Source organism: Syngnathus leptorhynchus, chromosome 7 (assembly GCF_054491065.1).
Source record: "Syngnathus leptorhynchus isolate UIUO chromosome 7, UIUO_Slep, whole genome shotgun sequence".
NCBI lineage: Eukaryota > Metazoa > Chordata > Actinopteri > Syngnathiformes > Syngnathidae > Syngnathus > Syngnathus leptorhynchus.
In genome coordinates, this window is record NC_141201.1 from 11,426,706 (window position 1) to 11,446,805 (window position 20,100).

Sequence of the window (20,100 nt, forward strand, 5' to 3'; positions counted from 1 at the left end):
CGGCCGAGGCGGCCCTTTCAATTAATGTGTCATCTCTGCGACAAGACTGCATTTACGAAATAACACCGTGTTAACAAATCGGCGGTCCTGTTGTGATAAACCGCCAAACCCTGGCAGTGAGAAAGTATGTTGTCAGGATTAATTTGGATGTCCACGAAAGAGCGAGGATAGCACAGCGGCTCATGGAAAAAGTCCGAGCTGTTGTCACACACCTGCTTTGTTCTGTTCTGGAATATTAAAAGAGACGCAGTGGTGACATTACGTATCCTCCTGTGTGTGTATATATTCGAGACAGAGTGTGAAACACACTTACAAAGCTTGCCGAACTGAGCTATTGTGTGCTCCGATCTCACACCATATGCTGACATCTCACGTGATGTCATCCATGACGGCGGTGCATCTTTTTTAAGATGTGTTGCAAAGAAATCAATTCAAAAAGTCACACAGTTAATCCTTTGATGCTGGCTGAACTTAAGTCTCATTATTTGCTGACATTTACGCTGCCATGTTTTGTTGTTTCAACTTTTTTAGGCGAAAATAAGAACCTTATATACCCCCCCCTCATCAATAACCTTGAGATTTCGGCTAAACATCAGTGAGGTGTACCTGTGCATAGTCCCTCTCAAGCTGTCCCTTCTTCAGACTGTAGCTCCTGTAAATAGAAAAAAAATCCACACACTTGTAAACATACAGTAGGCATTAAAACAGATAACCCTAATCTACTGTAGTGTGTTGTTCAATTAACCTAAGATGATCGTTTTTGGACTGTGGGAGGAAGCCAGAGTGCCAGGAGAAAACCTACGCAAAATTGCATCATGTGTGTGTGTGTGTGTTTGCGTGTATGTGCGTGTGTGGCGGGTGCGTGAGTACGAACTAGGAAGATATAAGAGTGGAGAGGATTTAGTTGTTGGATTGAGGACACCAAGTTGACTGCCCACGTCCACAAACTCATCATGATGCTCACTGTCACTCTTTTGCTTTCTTTTATCCCCCTCTTAAGAGTTTTCCACCTAAAATGCACTCACGGCGACAGGATTAAATAGCCTTTTCAGTCTAGCTATCTGTCTATTGATCTTTCTGTCTGTCCTTTTTTCTTCCTTTCACATTACCTTCATAAAAATGTGAGTGGGGTGGGGGGCTAGGGGGTGGGGGTGGTTGGTGTGTGTGTGCAAGCGTGTGTGTGTGTGTGTGTTTTGTGAGTCTATGCTGATTAAATCCAGCCTGTGGATTAATTAGGGTAAATAACCTCAGAGCAGCTTTTTGGATTTAAGAGTTAAAATCCAGTGTAGGCTTTACGGCATGCGTGTGTTTGATTATGATTCAGTGGTGTGAAGTTTGAAAGTTACTCAGCAGCCGAAGCCAGGTCGGTTTTTCGTGGATGCAAGGAATGAATTCAGACTGACTGTTTGCAGAGGTTACTGTAGTTACATTGGGTCAGAGGCTTGAAATTTGACGCTTTCGAAACAGAAGGATTTCTGTGAAGGCGAGTAGTCCAACAGCAGAAAGAAAGACCCAGCTGAACCCATAGAGCAATTTTTTTCTAATCACTCGGCATCATCATCTTTACAGAGCTGACATGAAAAAGTTTCAAGTTACACAATCTAAATCGCTTTGCTCTGATAATTTGGAGCAGTGCATAAAAGCCAGCTTTTGATCTGACAATACAATTGCTGGCTTTTACCAATGATATCCAAACCCATTTTATTTTTTGGGATGGCATTCATGTTCATACCTCAATGACTGCAAGAACAAAGTCCTGCCATGGATATTACTACAGCACACGCTTGCTGGCATCCCATTCTTTTTCATCTGCTCAACACAGTGTTTATGGTGTCAGAAAGCTAGGAAGTATATCCATCCATTTTCCGTATTACATCACTAAGCAAAAAATGTCCCTTTTTGGTTTCTCAAGTGAGAACCGCAGTGCCATTTCCCAATGGCATCTACAGCAAAAGCCTGCTGCACTTTCAGGGAAGCATTCAATCCCAGAGTTGTCATGCTAGGAATGTGACTTTGTGATTCCTTTTATACTTTTGTTGACACTGACAGCAATAGCAAATAATAGGCAGAAAGTTATGAGAGTAGGGTTACATTTCATGAAAAAGCAAAATAAGTACACAGGTAGAAGGTAAACGTACTTAAGCACAGTATGACTCATCTAGTGCGAGTGCCGCCTTAAGTGTACTCCATAAGTTTTTCATTTTTCATAAAATATTCTAATATACAAGTAAGTGCATTGATTTTAGTGAATATTTTATCAGGGAGACATTGTGGATGAAAGCACTTAAATAAGTATCTTTTTCTGACTGTAATATATTTTATTCATGTCTTCTGATATATTGACTTTTAAAGGGAAAGCCAATATTGCCTTTACAAGAATATGTTGTATGTGTCCCCACTATTTTAAACACTACATTCTGATTAATATTGTGTTTGTCGAATACGAGTTAAGGAGCAAAATTCACCTTTTTTTTATCCTCCTCAGGGGGTGCCTAATATGTCGTTGTAGTACGAAATCTCGATTGGTGGAGACAAAACTCAAACGGATGCTAACCTGTTGTACCCTTCAAAGGTCTCGCCTTTTATCGGAGTGTCAGCATAGTGTACTGTTATTGTAGCACTGATATTGGAACTGTTCAATTTACCATGCCCTGAAGCGATTTGGATTAGTCAAGTCTAATCTGTCCTGTTTCTACTATGGGCCATGGAGGCAATATCTGTGTGGCATGCTCGATGTAAATAGTGTAACAACAGAGCAGTGTGACACAGTGTAACCCGCTAAAGAACAAAGACGAGAAATACATCATAGTAAACAATGGACAATGGTGGACTTCCAGCATTTTGTGTTGTTGTTTGTATTGGGCTGCTGTTAAACTAGACTAACAAGACAAGCTTTTATGCTTCCATTCTATTCGTCACACAAAAGTGGTGATTCTTTGACTATTTTTACGATTTTGGTATTGCAGTCTCTTAAGTGGCATTTGGAGTAAAAAGTGGTTTTATTTTTATCATCTTTAGTTTTTCCCACATGATGTTTTATTCACACACATTTACATCTTGCCTGCGTCTACGTTTGGCATGAGTGAAACAATGTGAGAAAGTGAGCAAAAGAAAAGGAACGCAAACGAGAGAGCAAGTTGATTAGACTGAGCTGCCATAAATTATCGATACTGCGTCCACAGACAAAACGAGAGCGTGTGAAGGAACATGAGCTTCGTCTTGGTGCCAAACACACAAAAAAAGACCGGAAACAGACGAGAAGAGATGGTGAGAGCAAATGCGACAAAATGAAACTAAAGACTAGGCGGGCGGGTGACACGAGAAAATGACGAGATGCATTCGGGGAACAGGAAGAGGGCAGCAGGAAATTCCATCATTTTCCTGACCCTTTGTCCTTTAAAAAAAATTTAAAAAAACCTCACAGAGGATTGTGGTGCACATTATGATGAGATCACTACCTCATGTCTTCAAGCAGGTCGCATTCAGTCTGATTTTTAAAGTGCAGTCTTGTCAACTGGTCCGTGTGCGTGTTCTTCAGCTCTTGTGTTACTTTAACCTGGAGGGGAGAAAATACACATGGACGAGCCAATTCATTTATCTGCCTGCACACTGCTACAATTCTCTTGCTTTCTGGTTAACACTACAATCAAATAAAAAATGTTAAGAATGTAATACACAAACACATAATGCCTGAGGGTGTGGAAAGCAGGGTTTCATATTCACATTTGTTTGTCCTTAGGGGTCCTCCATTTGATTATATTGTCTGAAGAGTTACGAGGGAAAATGAATTGAATTGATCACACTTTGAGGCACAATTAATCAACAATTAATAGGACACAACAACTTTGCATATTTTGTGTCTATGTAGTTTGTGTAGAATACAAAATTGCAAATCTTTCAAACACAACAATGAGTTATTTTCGAAGTTTCGGAGTCAGGAGAGGGAATTGTTTGCACATAGCAGATGCTATGCTAAAAAAAGAACATTTCCAAACACATGCACAAACACACACAAACTCCTGTCGATGCCCAGGAAATCACTGCGAAGGTCATTGTGTATTGTCTGGTGAATTCCACTCGCTAATCACTGCATTAAAAGTGGGCAAATTCCTGAGTCGTCTAGACAAATCAACCAAACACACAAATACATTGGCATCTTAGTCACACACATACACACACAGCAGAGGCTCTCCCTCATCTGCTGCGTCTTTGAAGATAAGGAGGGCGAGGTTCATTACTTCATCGGGACAAAAGTGACTTGATTTCCTCTCTATCATGCAGAGTAAAGCTATGGGGATGAGGAAGGGCGAGTTGGTGGCACAGAGTGGCTGAAGGCAGGCTGGGCATAAAAGCTTGCTCGGGAAGAAAATGGCAGGTGAGCAGGTGATAAGATGGACAGAAAGGGGAGGTGAGAGAAAGAGGGAGTGTGAGAGAGAAGGAGAGGAAGTCAGAGAGGGTGATTGAGAAAAGGGCAGAGAAAGAGCAAGAGTGAGTGAGTGAGTGAGTGAGTGAGTGAGTGAGTGAGTGAGTGAGTGAGTGAGTGAGTGAGTGAGTGAGTGAGTGAGTGAGTGAGTGAGTGAGTGAGTGAGTGAGTGAGTGAGTGAGTGAGTGAGTGAGTGAGTGAGTGAGTGAGTGAGTGAGTGAGTATTGAATGTGTGGATCATTACAATTGTACATCACTGCTGACTTTAAAGCAGATTTACTGAAGGTACACTTTTGCAAAGAGAGATCAGTTTGAGTAAAACGAGGGGAACCATTGAAGGAACACAAACATTGCATTGCAGCGTTACTTAGGGCATGACATTTTACAGTAATTGCCTGCTGTTGTACTTGTTTTTCCTAATACACGAATGGATATGGCGGTGTGAGGAGGTTGGTTTCTGACTATAAATGACCTGAGGTTAGCGGTCAGCTGGAATAGGCTCCTGCTCCCTGCAACACTGAACGGAATAAATGTGTCTATTTTTAGAAATTACAGTCATCTTTTATCAGAGTCTTGCTCACCGTGTAAACATGTGCTGACACATCAACATGACACTTAAGTGGCGTAGATAGGAGACAGTAGGGTCATAGTTCCCAACAGATAGATGCATGGTGTAATAAAGTTGACGCACATTATTTGTCTTCACAGACCACATGAAGTGAGACAGTGGGCTAGATCTGGCCGTCGAGCCTTGAGTTTGCTAACTGTGATTTGGAGTTTGCAAGCTTCATGGTTAAGTGTTTTGCAGACCTGACATGACACATTCAGGGAAGGTAGGGACCCAAAGCACAAGTGGCACATGGGGAATATGTGGTAATTAAGAGGAAACTGTGCACTGGTTCACACCAAGGTAATTGCCTCTCATGCAGCTATTTCAGGACAACACACTCACACACATACATCGACAGTTCAGTGTTCTCAGCAGCTCTTGCTGAATCAATACAGCAGTCGTGTGTGTGCCTGTGTGTGCCTGTGTGTGCCTGTGTGTGCGTGTGTGTGTGTGTGTGTGTGTGTGTGTGTGTGTGTGTGTGTGTGTGTGTGTGTGTGTGTGTGTGTGTGTGTGTGTGTGTGTGTGTGTGTGTGTGACCCCGGACATATGAAGGTCTTCCCTTCAAGACGACGAGCATCACATCAAATGTTGAGCCAGTGGTGCAGTCGCTCAACACGACTGTGTACAGTAGCTGACCACATAACACACTGATGGAGGCATTGCTAGCTAGCATCACGGTATCTCAGCTTGCTAACCTCACAAAAAAGGGCAAATGTGAAAGCCATTCATGATTTTTTTCTTTTTAGCTTGTTACGTTGTGTGTGGTAGTGGGTGCAAAATGTGTCACATGTGCATAGTAGCGTGGCTCTCTGTGTTTTGAGACAACATACGGGAGGGAGCACGTAGAGTTTGTTATCTTGACGGCTGGACAAATGAATCATCACCATCATGTCAAAAGGTTAATATTTCGGAGCTATAACACGCCGCTTTTGCAGGCTGGCAAAATTGCCCTTTCTGCAATGTACCCGCTTTTACGAACATGACGCGTTGTGTGCGGTTATCTGGACTATTAATGATGTTGCTACTGTACATTGTTTTCCATCCGTCATTGTCTCAAGTCAGGCTAAATAAAACATCAATAACGGGATGTAGAAAACACTCACCTTCCTCGGCGGCGGCTGCATTTTGGGGTATTGACATGAATGGTATTTCCCCAGTAAAATGTATAGTTATCCAAAAAAGAAACCGAATAATATTTCTTCCTCCAACGATCATAAAAAATGACAGTAATCCTCCCGTCCACGCGACAGGGAGGAAAGACGTGGAGTTAGATTTGTACTCCGGCGGCCATGATTGGTGGCAAGCGGGCTGGTTTCTACGACGCCGAAAGTGAGGCTGCGCTGCGAGGAGAGTGTGTGAGCACTTTTGTGTTGCTTGCTGCCACTGCTGGATTACTGAGAGTACAGTACTGTACTGAGCAGAGTTGAACTGGGGAGGGGAGCGGAAGAAGCAGTGGGGAGGAAAGGTGGATAATAACGGGGAACCCCATCAGCTGCCAAGGGCAATGGCTCCCCCCAGTGGTGGCGTACGGTAACGCATCCGGTGTCGGTAAGGGGGGCGCAGGAAAACATGTCTTAATTTTTTCCAGATGACTATTTTCATGTCTTTCACTTTACGTCGCCACAACACGAAAGGTCACTGTGTTCGAATGCGTTATATTCCTACTCGAGTCGTCTGTCCGATCAAGAAGGACACCCTGCGAGAGACAGTTTAGTGACTTTACCGCAGAGGCAGAGCTGCATAGCAACAAGGGAATGCAGTCGAGTGCAGAGGAATCGATTAGCCGCTTTCAAAATGTCACGTTTGGTTCCGTTTCACGCTCTCAAATTTCGAAGTATATGTATGAAAAGCCGTTTGGGCGTTTATTTGATATTCATTGTCAAATGGATTTACAAGATTGCTCTTTGTTCTTATTGTTTGACTTAGTCTGGCAACTTTGACCAGGAAAAATGAGGTGGGCAGCTGCAACCGCATGAGACCCACGCCCACACTAATAACAATCATGATTTTTAAAAATGCATATTTGAATTGTTTGTGGGCAGCGGGGGGTGGGGGCATTTCCTCTACTACAGTGGACTGCTGCTTACTTGCGTGGATTAATGGGTTTGCAGATTTTTTGTCTTTTTTTTTTGGTCTGTTTTATTTTGGGGGGGGGACTACACCGATTTTGAAGATTTGTGTGAGAGTTGCAACAAATAAATGAATAAATAAATAAATCCATCGTTCATCCATCCATTAGGCAGCGTAGATGTATGTTAAATTATGTTTTCCTGGCCAAGATTAAGGAACGTTTAATCATTAATACTAGTTTCAAAAACAGGTGAGACATTAAATGTTCTTTCTCACCTTTCCTCGCTCAGTATCACCCACAACCTCGCAATGATGTGGGAGAAATGGCCAAGAATAATTGGTTCGGGTTCTGCAATTATGTTTTTTTGTGGTATTTTTTTTACTTGCATTCCTTGCTGTGTTGAAGTAGGAAATTTTATTTGAAGAAACAATAACAAATTATTGTCAATGAAAATTTAGAGTCAGTGGTTTTATTCTTGTCATGTCAAATTTACCACATTTTGTAAAGAGTGACCTGCCATTCTTTATGTCAAGAACAGCCTCGGGTTTTCTGCACATACAGGTTCCAGCTCGACCGGCTTCCAAATGAAATTTGCTGTGCTTTGAACCAATAACCATATGAACATAGACAACCGAAGAATATCAGAGAGCTGCTGGAAGACAATCTGCCTGTGTCAGGTATTTGTTGCCTCTTGTACTGAATTTCTATTTATTGTGTTTATGGAAAGGAAGAGAGAACTAAAGAGAAGCACAAAAAGATAATGTTTTGATTACACATGAAAGGAATGTCATGACAAGTGAGACAAGAATGTATCACTGGTTCAACAGATGTTTAAGTATATATATATATTATATATAACTCATCGCAAATCACATTTTGTTTGTCCTCAGGCACCCAGTTATGATGGTGAAACAACATAAATGTTAAAACAAAAAAAATGCTAATGTGTAATGGTGCACAAAGAAAATCAAGACTTGATCTGTACTTGAATTTTATGATCACGGATTACTTCACATTTGGTACTGGAAAGGAACTAAATGCAAAACAAACTGTTTCGTGTAAAAAGTTACAGTTGTTATAATAGTTGTACTAAGTTCATGCTGTTTCATTTTTTCAATCACTTTTTGGTTCTTTTATCACAAACAGGGTATTTTGGTTGTATTACCTGACATTTTGGTTGTATTACCTGACATGTTTCGGCATGAACTTCCGCCTTCATCAGAGTGTCACTGTATTTTATTACTATTATTATTAACAGGGTATTTTGGTTGTATTACCTGACATTTTGGTTGTATTACCTGACATGTTTCGGCATGAACTTCCGCCTTCATCAGAGTGTCACTGTTGTAATCGTGACGCGTCTTTATCAGAACTTTGTCGTAATAGTTGTACTAAGTTCATTCTGTTTCCTTTTTTCAATCACTTTTTGGTTCTTTTATCACAAACAGGGTATTTTGGTTGTATTACCTGACATTTTGGTTGTATTACCTGACATGTTTCGGCATGAACTTCCGCCTTCATCAGAGTGTCACTGTATTTTATTACTATTATTATTAACAGGGTATTTTGGTTGTATTACCTGACATTTTGGTTGTATTACCTGACATGTTTCGGCATGAACTTCCGCCTTCATCAGAGTGTCACTGTTGTAATCGTGACGCGTCTTTATCAGAACTTTGTCGTAATAGTTGTACTAAGTTCATTCTGTTTCCTTTTTTCAATCACTTTTTGGTTCTTTTATCACAAACAGGGTATTTTGGTTGTATTACCTGACATGTTTCGGCATGAACTTCCGCCTTCATCAGAGTGTCACTGTTGTAATCGTGACGCGTCTTTATCAGAACTTTGTCGTAATGGTTGTACTAAGTTCATTCTGTTGTGATTGAAAAAAGGAAACAGAAGGAACTTAGTACAACTATTAGGACAAAGTTCTGATAAAGAGTTGTTAAGTTTAAGCACGCCCTGTGCAAATACATATTTGAATCCAACATTTTCTCTGAATTGTTAGTAATCAATATTCATGTCTGTTTTACTATAGGTCAACATGAACAACACTGCTCCAGGCAACGTCAGCAACTTCTACTGCCATTTTCAAGAAGATTTTAAATACATTCTGCTTCCTGTCAGCTACTCCCTGGTGCTCGTATTCGGCCTGGCCCTGAACGCTACGGCGCTTTACGTAATGGTTTTTCGCACAAAACGCTGGAAACCCTCCACTATCTACATGTTCAACCTAACGATGTGTGACACGCTCTACATCCTCACGCTACCCTTCCTAATTTACTACTACGCGGATCAACATAACTGGCCCTTTGGTGAACCTCTCTGCAAGATCATACGCTTCCTGTTTTATGCCAATTTATACGGTGCGATTCAGGAGCAAATGCTGCAGGATTTGTTTTGCAGGGGAAAATTCATAATTATAATTTGGGTTTGAAATGTTGTGTGACACACATTGCATGTTCATTATGTAGTAGTAAAGGGGGTGGGACGGCATCAATATGTTGTGCTATGTTGACTGAAGTAAACATTGGACCAAATGGTTGTGTTATATGGACCACTAAAAACTTGTGGGCAGGCCACAAATGGGTCCCCGGCCATAGTTTGAACAACACTGGTGTACAGTATGTAACTGCGACAACTTTTTTTTTTCTAGGTTCTATTCTGTTCCTGTGCTGCATCAGTCTGCATCGCTTTGTGGGTGTCTGCTATCCAGTCCGCTCTTTGAAGTGGATGAGCACTCGTCGGGCCAAACTGGTGTCTGTGGCAGTTTGGGCCTGTCTTTTATTCTGCCAGGGACCTATTCTTTACTTCTCAAGACTAAGGTGACTTCACCTTCATTTGCTTCTCATTCGTCATGATAATCATGGAATTTTTACATGTTTTTGTTCAGGGATGTGGCCACAGAGAGAATTTGTTACGACACAACCAGCCCAGAGTTCTTTGATAACTTCCTGGTGTACAGCTCAGCCGTGTCAGTGGTTTTGTTTGCTTTGCCCTTCATGGTGCTGATGGTGTGCTACAGCCTGATGTTGAGGAAGCTACTGAAACCCAGTTGGGGCGCTGGTGAAGAGGGCATGGCAGGGTGCCAAGTGGCCCACCGCACCAAGCAGAAATCAGTGAAGATGATCATCATCGTCCTGGCAACGTTCATGCTTTGTTTCCTCCCGTTCCACCTCACCAGGAGTGTGTATTATTCTCTGAGATACCTGAGGGAGATCAATCCCACGCAGGTGAGGACAACAACCCTTTCTCAAACATGTTATCACACGTCAAAAAGTTGAATGGTCATATTGCTTTCTCCAGATCAGCTGTAATATGCTTGAGGCGTCCAGTATTGCCTACAAGGTTACCCGTCCATTCGCCAGTGCCAACAGTTGCATGGATCCTATCCTTTACTTTTTGGCTGGACAGGACGCCCGGAGTAATCTCAAGAAGAGACGGCTCCACAGATGAAAGATTGTGAGCAAATGATCTCTCACAGCAGAGATTACAGAAAGAAGTTGAACACTATCGATTCTAGTACTATTTGACGTCTGCTTTGTTCAAAGTTTTCCCATAAGACAAATGCAAATAACAATCTGTACAGGGGTGAGTATGTTTATATTAGAGGAAACATTTTAAATAACTTTTTTCTAATGAAGTAATCTTATATACAACTGTAAAGTATATGATGTTTTTTTTTATACAACTTTGAGAGCATTGCTGAATGTTACTTGACTTCATGCATTATGCATTATCACATTCCTGTCATATGTATGTAAATAGAAGAATTATGTCTTGCAAGTTGAAAACAAAGCTAACAGTTATATATTAAACTTCAAAGACAATTTTGTACGTATCTTTAATGGTGCGAAAAACACTGAAAAACATGCAGACGGTGAGCGGGCAAGGTCAACTGTTATGATTTACCGCTAGATGGCGATACAACGCAATTATTCAAACTGTTGGGGGTCTGACTCCCAGCTCACTTTAGTTATGCAAGCAGACTAAGTCAAAGACCTTTATTAAATCATTTTATTGGCATAGTCGGCAAGACCTCTATTAACCCTCTGGTTAAAAATAAAAAAAGACAAAACAGTATTCAAAATTCCCTCCTTTTATTTCAACAGTAAAAACAGACATTTAAAAAACGTGACACTGAGATGCATTTTTAATCCAGCAACACTTCAGACTGACTACGTGTAAGGATGACAGATTAAAAGGATTATCCTCATAATCATGTCCCATCCTTGAAATCCTTTGACGTCTTTTTTGTAACAATGTGATAAGTTATAAAAAAAAATGGTTACCATAAATACCATATAGCACATAATTTGAAATTCAGGAAAATGTCAACTAAAACCACAAAAAACTCAGCAACCCGTTTATAAATATCAAGTACGAGGTCTTTTGAAGAAGTGAAAATAAATTACGAGTGGAAATAAATTAACACACCATTTTCTTCTTTAATTCATATTTTTGGATTATGCTGCACACTAAGTGACTGCATGTTTACCTCACTTCATACACACACATTGCATTTGTATGTTTTCTTTCCACCATAAGGGTGTCGTTTACACAGGGAGGAAAGACGGGAGTTTACCTGAGCATGTTTCTTTTGTTATGAACGTTCAAACACTGGGGCGTATTCTTCCTCTCACCTGCCCTTAAAGTGCAGAGCAATGACAGCTGCTAATCCAATAATTTTATAGAAACCGCTCCGCTCCGACTAAGTGCTCATATGCATTTAATCTTTGAATTAGCTTCATGCTGTTCATTGTTTGTTTCATTTTGCTCATCGTGAACCAACCTCTCGCAGCAGGGTTGGCCGCAGTGGTGATCCGTTGTTGTCACGCCGCAAACATTTTTACAGACAAACATTTTCTTAACATTCGTTGACAAGAGGGGCTCACGATGACAATCTGTTGTCGTACCTTATGAGACCCGCTAATGAAGAGGACGAAAATGGAATCCCGCCAAAAAAGGATTCACGTTGCTCGTGGGATGGCGTCCTTGTTTCCTCTATGACTGGTTTGTATTCAGGTATCTGAGCCACTTGAAATCTGTTGAGGAATAATACATTAGTTTACATGTATACAGTAGCTTTGGGGTAACTTTCCTTTCTAACAAACAGATGTTAAAGTGAATACAAACACGGCTGTAGATTTTCATTAAAGGGGAAAAGCTATGTATCCGTGTTGAAATTGAGCTAGAGTCTTGGAAATATGACTCAGACGTTGCGCAAAGGAATGATTAGATATGTATTGTATGGCAACAGGAAATCTCACCTTCCCACAGACAGAACTTTCAGCTCTGTCCATTCCTTTCCCTCATTGCCCTTTACGTTCTCCTGCACAGTATTTGGCACCGGGGATTGTGTACACTGAGTGTTAACACACATTCCTGGCAGCAGGGGGTCCCTCTTTTGCTCAGTGGATGTTTTCAGGGTGGGAAATAGGGTCTGCGGGGGTTTCAGAGGATCTTTAAGGGAATCCAGAGGGGTTATAAGCACAGCGGGCCATTTCTTCTGAGAACAACGGGAACAACGGTAGCCGTGATTTGGTCCTAAGTCGGAGAGGCCAGAGATGGTGTGAAGGTGCGACTGATGAGGGCAAAGTCTGGGGAGGGAGCAGAATGAGGACAAGGGAGGCAGCATTGGGAACCTGAGTGAGGGGAAAAACAAGAGGAGGATTTAGTTTGAAAAAGAATGCATTGTCTGACAACAATGTATACCATTATTATGTTGCCGCCCCCAAAAAAAAAAATCTGGTTTGAATATTATGGTTGGTTCAGATTAAACTCACTATGATTGTGTCATAACGTACTTCCTAAAAACATATAGCCTGGCTAAAATACATGTGGATTTGTGACGGAATGTTTCTAAGTGTGAGCAAATGTGTGCGTGTGTGGACCTACTTGACTGATGAGACTTTGCTCAGGGCCATCTGTTTGCTCTCATATTCCTGCAATAGTTCTTCTAATGCAGCAGCATTTTCTGAAAACCGAACATTTAAATATTGGTGCAAACATCCATCTATTTATATATATTGTATTTTCTATCATATCACTCTCATCTCTGTAACACATAAAAAGTTTTAAGAGTAAGGTAAGCTATATTTTTTTAATTTATTTTGAAAACACTCAAGTTAAATATGTAAAAAAAATATTAATCAATACCAATAAGTGGCCTGTTTGAATTAAAAAAAAATTAAAAACTATTAATCAATACTAATAAGTGGCCTGTTTGAATTCACAGAGTTAATTCTGTTTGTGTACAAGACGTGAAGAACCAATATCACCCACCTTTTTTCTCAGTAATTAGACGAACAAGAATACCGATGGTGTCTTCATTTAGGTCATCGTAATTTTTACCTAGAGAATAGAAAAGTAAATTTTAAAGGGTGTACTTCTGTCGAGTACAGGCACATACAAATATATCAACGGTGTCATTTCCATCTTATTCTGCAACTTGTGAGGACTTGTCATTTCTCAAGTGTACGTCAGCATTGTTAGGCTGCAACAACTCCAACACTTATTTTGACATCTTGTTCTACTAGTCCTCAAGTCAGGTTTAACACTGTAGCACATGTGATTTTATTTTTGCAGAACTGAGCTTGCTCAAGTCCTCCTCATGGGCCTTCTCCAGTGACTGGAGTTGATGACATACAGTATGTGCTGGAGACTGAACTGTATGTCCTGCACTATCAACTAAAAAACAAGGATAAACAATGTGACGAGGGCTGTCACATAATAATGACAAAAGAGAGAAGAAAAATGCCCAAATATTTCCTCTCTCAAACCTACCAGACCTTATGCAGACTAGAGCAGCACAGTACAAGAGAAGGTTTAGTACTGTAGATGAAAGAGGCAACATAAAGCATGAGGGTGAGCACCTAATTGAATTATTGATCCGGCTGGGAAAGGAGACGAGCGAAGGATGGCGTGTCATGTTCACATGAGGCTGACGTGTTGTCGAAAGAAATGCAAGAAGGACAGAGAAAAGAGGTAATGGGATTGGGGCGTTTCCATTTAGTGCAGAGACAGCTCAGGTTTCACAACAGGAAGAGAACAGGGAGTATATTTCTTTGGGAGTGAGGCTTTTAAAATGTCTTGCCTAGCTTGCTAAAATCACAGTTTAATCAATATTTCATGAATAACAATGATATCTTAAAGGAGCAGTCATGTGCGTGTGGAAAACATTTGTGGAGAGCAGCTGTTCTCTGGCTCTGACGTCCTCATAAAAAAACAAACGTACGGCTCATCAGCTGTCACGGCTTGCGCCATCAGGTGAAAGAGAAAAGCCAGCTGAGCTTAGTAAATCTGTTTACTTGCACCCAGCAACTACCTGGCCTTTATGTTACTGCTATGCTCTTGGACTGAAGTGACACACACTAGCCCCTTTCACAGTTCTAAACAGCATTTCACAGAAAAACATCAAGGAAGCATAACTCCTTACAACAATTCAATCATCTTAATAGAATGAACTGGCGTTTAAATGGTGTGAAGTAAAACATCCAACCCGCATAAAGCCAAGTGACACCTCAGCATATTGTGAGACTTCAGCTCAGTGACTGTCTAGGATTAAGTCATAAAAAGTACATTTAGCTATTTAGCGATTTTGTCTCCTCTTTCTCTCCCATCCATAGTCCCTCAGAAGCATGTACACTCTTCCTAACTTATTTTCTCCCCGACTCCCTGGTGAGTTCATAGGAATGTTTTTTCTTGCTTCTCAGATAGAAAAAAGCCCAATAATAAGAGTGTGTGCTTGGAAAAAATGGAGCATATATAATCCCTAATAAATGACCCTGGGTTAAAGTTCAAAACATTATCACAAGCATTCAGAAACTTGGGATTGAACCGAATACGGGGCTCATCCTCCCCCTTTCGGCTTTTTCGGTAGATTTCTGTCCAGTCCTGTCTCACCTTCTCTCTGAGGTGTGGCTGCCTCTGCATCAACCCCATCCTTCTCAGCATTGCAGCGGAAACCTTTCCTCTTCAAGAAGTTGCAAATCACGATACCCAGCAGGCCCGTCACACAGAAGATAGGCCCCAAGGCGAACACAGCATACTCTGCCATATTCTCCTCAGTGCTGCGCACAACGGTGTCATTGACTGGACCTCCAGCACCACTTATCAAGTCTTGCTCCACTGTGCGTACACCTCTGCTGTGCACAGTCACTGGGGGGAAAAATCAGAATCAGAAAATTTCCAATCAGTTTTGATTTGACCTTTTGAGTTATCAAGTTAAGGAGTTTGGGTGTTGAATGCAACAGTGGGGGGGAAAAAAAACATGCTTACTGTTTACACAGGGGTTTTTCGTTGAATAACTTCCCACCCTATCTTTGGAGTTTAATCTGTGAGAAAAAAAAAAAGAACAGAATGAAGAAAGACGATACAATGAACAATCAATAAAAAAAATTCCCTGCAAGCTTCCTGACAACCGTAGTAAATTGTGTTTTGTGTGGTTTCAACTAAACAAAATTCAAATTAAAAGATTCAATAGAAGCCTGCAGCTACAATGTCAAGTAAATGCGTATAGGCACACAGGAAATTGTGACAAATATAGACAAAGACTTGGATTAATTACCCAGGCAGACAGTCGCCACACACAGCATCAGAGTTCACAGTGCCGGGAGATATGAGTTTTCGCCCGAGAAGCTTGCAGGAGGAGTGTAGATGACACAATTCAGAGTCTAACAAGTCTGAAAAGGTTCCCATCCGGCATGGACGACACTGCACTTCTTCTGCCTGACTGGGAATTTTCCCACAAGGCTGGCGAGACATAAACAAATACATACTATATCATAATGTTCCTGAAAGCGCTCATGAAAGAATCTATTTCATTTGAAATCTATTACCAAATGTCATTATGCAAAATGCTTCTGTGTGCTCACACAATGATAAAAGGGCCCTTGAAAACAATGAAAAATACAGTTTTGTCAAAGTGCCAGTCTAAATTAATGTTATTTAAGAAAAGAAAATTATGTGTCAACACAATACGAAAGCAGCTGCTACTTCATCAATATGAGTCAACTGTCTCCCGGTTTTTCTTTTCGCAAAGAGGTCTGACTCACTCGAGAAGGCTCTTGGCCGGCGGGGCATTCAAGACACACGCACTCTTCTCCTCCCCACTGACACTGCACTGCTGCAGTCCTGCAATAACCAAACACCTGGAACAGACAAACAGATCGTAAAGCAATTTTTTTTTAGCATTGTTAGTATTTTAAAATGTTAAGGATTACCGTGACAAGAAAAATCACTGAGCGGCAAAGTTGGTTCCTCCTCATCTTCAGTGTATTCTCGTCGTAGGATCTGTAGAAGAAATGTTTACAAAATGTGTTCAGGGTAGGTCCACGTCGGCCACACTTAATCGGAAAATAGGCAGAGTCAAAAGTCCCATAACTTGGCTATTATACTTAGTTCAAAACATTTAGGTAATACAATAAACACAAATACACTGTTTCTGCCAGTAATTGTAAATTAATGTGTGAAGTTTCACCAGTGTTGACAAACAGCTCAAAAACATCTATTTAAATTAACTATTGCAAGTCGGGACAAGATTGTTTAGAAGCAAAATATTCTTCAATTCCACCTCCTGATGCATAACATAAAGAGCAGTCACCAATGACTTCCTTAAATGTATCACAACATGCTGACTAATAACAAAAATTACAGCTGATGCCAGACGTTTTTTCTTGATATTCAAACTCCTTGCTAATTTATAGTTTATATGAAGTGCTAGCTTGTCCCAAATCACGCAAGGGGTGGTACGGATTACCGAACCTCAATTCTCTATAATAGAGATGTGAAACTGCAGCAAGGATAATGACAGAAAGTAGAGAAAAGGTTGCAGAAATGCAAAATGACAGAGGGAAGCAAAATAAAGGAGAACAGCACACTCAGGTCTGACTTACAGATGACACACTTGCAGCGAAAACACCCTGAAGAAAAAAAAAAAAACACCCTGTGGTGAAACCTGAAGGAAGACTCAATTATACTGCTTAGTGGATCTGTCAATGTACCTTGCTTGGGCTTTATAATGTCATCCTGACCTGTGACCTTGAGACACACCCCTTCACTAACAGCGGACACACACGTGATGATGAATAAAATGTTCAAACTGAGTTGGGTCATCACGGTGCACTTTTACTTACTTAATGTCATTGCTGTATTAGTTTGGAGTTAGCATTAGGATAACTCTGCTTTGACAGTGTTGTTACTTATCACTGCGAGAGGAACGTTATTTCGATTTCTTTGTATGTCTGGTACAAGTGAAGAAATTGACAATAAAACAGACTTTGACTAACAACGGATGATTTCAAAACATTTTCTCAACACTTTGCTTCATATAGTTGATCTAACACATCTTTGTATGCACTTGTGTTCTCTTGCCATAAGGTAACAAACACACTGGCGCCTATTTGGGATCTGAATTTAAATAACAGGGCACTTCAAAAGTTTTATTTTCATTGCTGTCATGCTTTGAGCATGAGGGATAAGAAAAACAAACAAAATGTATGTTTGGCATTGGGATCAATAAACTGGACAAAATTATCCTCAGAATCTTTCTTCTTAGGACTGACTAGCCATGTATGATTCTCTTTTTATTCAGTCATGTTAAATAATCCGTGGACATTTTTTGAGCTGTCTACACCTGCCAACCATTTCCTGTGTTGGTTTCTAATTGCGCATTTCATACATGACTGTTTAATGTCAATCAGGTCATGGCGCATTCACTGTCTTCTGACCTTGGATTTGCTGGCATGCTGTCAGGTTTTCCAGCGGACTGGTATGTCAGTACACACGCGTTTCCTGCGCACTGTTAGATTAGAATTTATCACGTTGGAACGCAAAGAGGTCAAGTTCACTGACGCGTTTGAAAACGGAGATGACAGCAGCCTCATTTGGGTGAGCTTACAGTACATTACAGTTGAGTGTAATGTTGCCAAATTGTCATTATGTTTGAAAAAAATAACTATCCTGAAGTTGGATGTTTCCGTTTGCACTAACAGTGATACATGCCTGAACACAGCTTTTATAGTTTTTTCGATGGTGATAAGAACAGCATGAGCACACATGTTAAAAAAAACAGCACCGCCCTTTCTACTTTTAAATAAATATTCAGGTAATTATCATTCTAGTAATGGGAACACAACCCACTTATCTAACGAAGTGAAAAGCCTGACTCATTTTTTCCTGGCAAATTTCCATTTTCTCTCATATGGGAAAGCTAAAGAAATGCAAAGCAGAAAGTGAGTCTTATTTTGATTTATGAATACAAAAAGGAATGTGGAAAGGGAATGCTACTGGTTATAAAAATGGGCAATGCAAATAAAATAAAAGAGTTTATGGCCCTTGGCAAGAGGGCAAAAACATGTTTTCTAAAGTGTGCTTGATGGAAATATTTGTCATCACCTAAAACCAAAACAATGTAACAAAGTACACCTTACATTCATTTCACAATAATGTATTACTTTCACAAATTGCACTTGAATCTGATGTCAGGCTCTGGCCAAATGTAATTGTCAGTTCTCCTCTTAACTTTTTATTGCAGAGAAGGCAACAATTTCCATGACCACTAAATATCATGCTACACATTTTAGTTTAGAAAATAAACACGCAGCAGCCTATTTTTTTCTAACTAAAATTAGCACACACTTATATTTGAATTCAAACGAAACGGTTGAGTTGCACTGCAACTTATAGGCCCTATAAGTTGCAGTGCAACTCAACCGTTTCGTACATCTTTCCCTATAATATAGGGAAAGATGTACGGAGGAGGATTAGGGCCAGTGAAGAAAAAAAAAACGAGGGGTGACAGGATTCTGACTTTTTTTCTCAGAATTCTGACTTTAAAGTCGGAATTCTGAGAATAAAGTCAGAATTCTGAGTTTAAAGTCAGAAATTGGGAATTCTGAGTTTAAAGTCAGAATTCTGAGTTTAAAGTCAGAATTCTGAGAATAAAGTCAGAATTCTGACTTTAAAGTCAGAATTCCCCATTTCTGACTTTAAACTCAGAATTCTGACTTTATTCTCAGAATTCTGACTTTAAAGTCGGAATTCTGACTTTATTCTCAGAATTCTGACTTTAAAGTCGGAATTCTGACTTCTGAGAAAAAAAAAGTCAGAATCCTGTCACCCCTCGTTTTTTTTTTCTTCACTGGCCCTAATCCTCTTCCGTAAAGATGCAATACCTGACAAGAGGTTCAATTTCATGCTTTGTGGGCTTCATTGTCATTGCTCAGCAGTTGTTTTGTAACAGGCTCATGTCTCTATCACCACTAGCACGAGGGACTGAGTGTATCCTTTGCAATAATACATGACAAACACACAATCAGTCACTTGTGCCTTGTCACAAAGAGATTGACCCAGGCCAGGCTGGCCTTGTTCTGTGCACTGGCAAGTTCAGCTGGCGGCCGGTTAAGAGTGTGGATCGCGCTACTGACAGTGACGTCATTGAGACGGCTACCCACTGTTGAACGTTGCAAGCCATCATTCTAAACGGACGTGAACACACCACGGTGACAAACTTAATTTAAAAGAGCTGTCTCTTTGTTCAACTTTACTAAGAAAAGATCGTTCACTACATGACAAAACAGAGTAGCCACAGCTCTTAAAACTTCTTTAAGCGGATGAAAGGCAACCAAAACTCAGTTTATAATTCGTCATGTGGAGAATCAAAAAGCCCAACATGAACAGTGCAGTAAACGCAGCGATCGTCTATTCAAATCCAAGAGTCGTTTAACTTACCGGTCTCGGTGGATAAAAGTGGTTGAGATGCAGAGTTCGGACACGAACATGACCAGATATGGTGAAGCAAGTTAACGTGTTGGATTTGTTGTGGTTTAAAGGCACGACGCCGGTTAGAGTCCTCCCTCCCGATCCCGGGCTTTCCTCTCTTGTGGGCAGAAGGCTCAAGCTCAAGCCCGCGTCACAGCCAAGCGATGACGCCACTCAAACAGTTCCTATGTAGTTCTTATGTAGTATATACTTACAGCAGTGCCAGACTGGAAG

At 40.7% G+C, this 20,100-nt stretch overlaps 3 protein-coding genes across 8 annotated transcripts in view; 1 reads left to right on the forward strand and 2 right to left on the reverse strand.

The window, feature by feature from the left end:
- fchsd2 (FCH and double SH3 domains 2) overlaps nt 1–6,828 on the reverse strand; it is a 25,212-nt gene extending 18,384 nt beyond the window's left edge. The window contains exons 1-3 of one of the 2 annotated variants that reach the window (XM_085915952.1): nt 6,137–6,828; nt 3,459–3,556; nt 607–652 (exon numbers count right to left, since the gene is read on the reverse strand). In XM_085915952.1, the coding sequence (XP_085772078.1) occupies nt 607–652; nt 3,459–3,556; nt 6,137–6,157 (165 nt within the window). In that variant the 5' untranslated portion in view covers nt 6,158–6,828. The remainder of the gene's footprint in view (nt 1–606; nt 653–3,458; nt 3,557–6,136) is intronic. The other variant, XM_085915953.1, reaches the window with a different exon arrangement.
- p2ry2.1 (purinergic receptor P2Y2, tandem duplicate 1) lies at nt 6,216–10,982 on the forward strand. 4 transcript variants are annotated; one of them, XM_085915955.1, is made up of 6 exons: nt 6,216–6,987; nt 7,666–7,781; nt 9,143–9,470; nt 9,761–9,929; nt 9,998–10,337; nt 10,411–10,982. In XM_085915955.1, exons 2-6 carry the CDS (start codon nt 7,722–7,724, stop codon nt 10,558–10,560), a joined length of 1,047 nt encoding a protein of 348 aa, XP_085772081.1. In that variant the 5' UTR covers nt 6,216–6,987; nt 7,666–7,721; the 3' UTR covers nt 10,561–10,982. The 4 variants fall into 4 exon arrangements, with proteins under 4 accessions (XP_085772081.1, XP_085772080.1, XP_085772083.1 ...); XM_085915954.1 differs by having other exon boundaries at nt 6,216–6,581; XM_085915957.1 differs by having other exon boundaries at nt 6,216–6,581; nt 10,130–10,337.
- A 217-nt stretch (nt 10,983–11,199) lies between these two features.
- On the reverse strand, nt 11,200–20,100 carry relt (RELT TNF receptor). 2 transcript variants are annotated; one of them, XM_085917249.1, is made up of 11 exons: nt 20,082–20,100; nt 19,837–19,984; nt 16,329–16,398; nt 16,161–16,256; nt 15,674–15,858; nt 15,385–15,440; nt 15,010–15,264; nt 13,390–13,458; nt 13,003–13,081; nt 12,375–12,749; nt 11,200–12,149 (listed from the first exon to the last, which is right to left on the reverse strand). In XM_085917249.1, the coding sequence occupies exons 2-11, from the start codon at nt 19,884–19,886 to the stop codon at nt 11,996–11,998; spliced, it is 1,389 nt and encodes a 462-aa protein (XP_085773375.1). In that variant the 5' UTR covers nt 19,887–19,984; nt 20,082–20,100; the 3' UTR covers nt 11,200–11,995. The 2 variants fall into 2 exon arrangements, with proteins under 2 accessions (XP_085773375.1, XP_085773373.1); XM_085917247.1 differs by lacking the exon at nt 20,082–20,100 and having other exon boundaries at nt 19,837–20,023.

Excerpts from the sequence above, each read along its gene's own strand:
- p2ry2.1 (XM_085915955.1), top strand. The coding sequence starts at position 7,722 with ATGAACATAGACAACCGAAGAATATCAGAGAGCTGCTGGAAGACAATC. Across the intron at positions 9,930-9,997 it reads CTTTACTTCTCAAGACTAAG|GGATGTGGCCACAGAGAGAA; the intron begins GTGACTTCACCT and ends GTTTTTGTTCAG. Across the intron at positions 10,338-10,410 it reads GGGAGATCAATCCCACGCAG|ATCAGCTGTAATATGCTTGA; the intron begins GTGAGGACAACA and ends TGCTTTCTCCAG.
- relt (XM_085917249.1), bottom strand. The coding sequence starts at position 19,886 with ATGTTCGTGTCCGAACTCTGCATCTCAACCACTTTTATCCACCGAGAC. Across the intron at positions 15,441-15,673 it reads TGTGGCGACTGTCTGCCTGG|ATTAAACTCCAAAGATAGGG; the intron begins GTAATTAATCCA and ends TTTTTCTCACAG. Across the intron at positions 15,265-15,384 it reads GAAAAACCCCTGTGTAAACA|TGACTGTGCACAGCAGAGGT; the intron begins GTAAGCATGTTT and ends TTTTCCCCCCAG.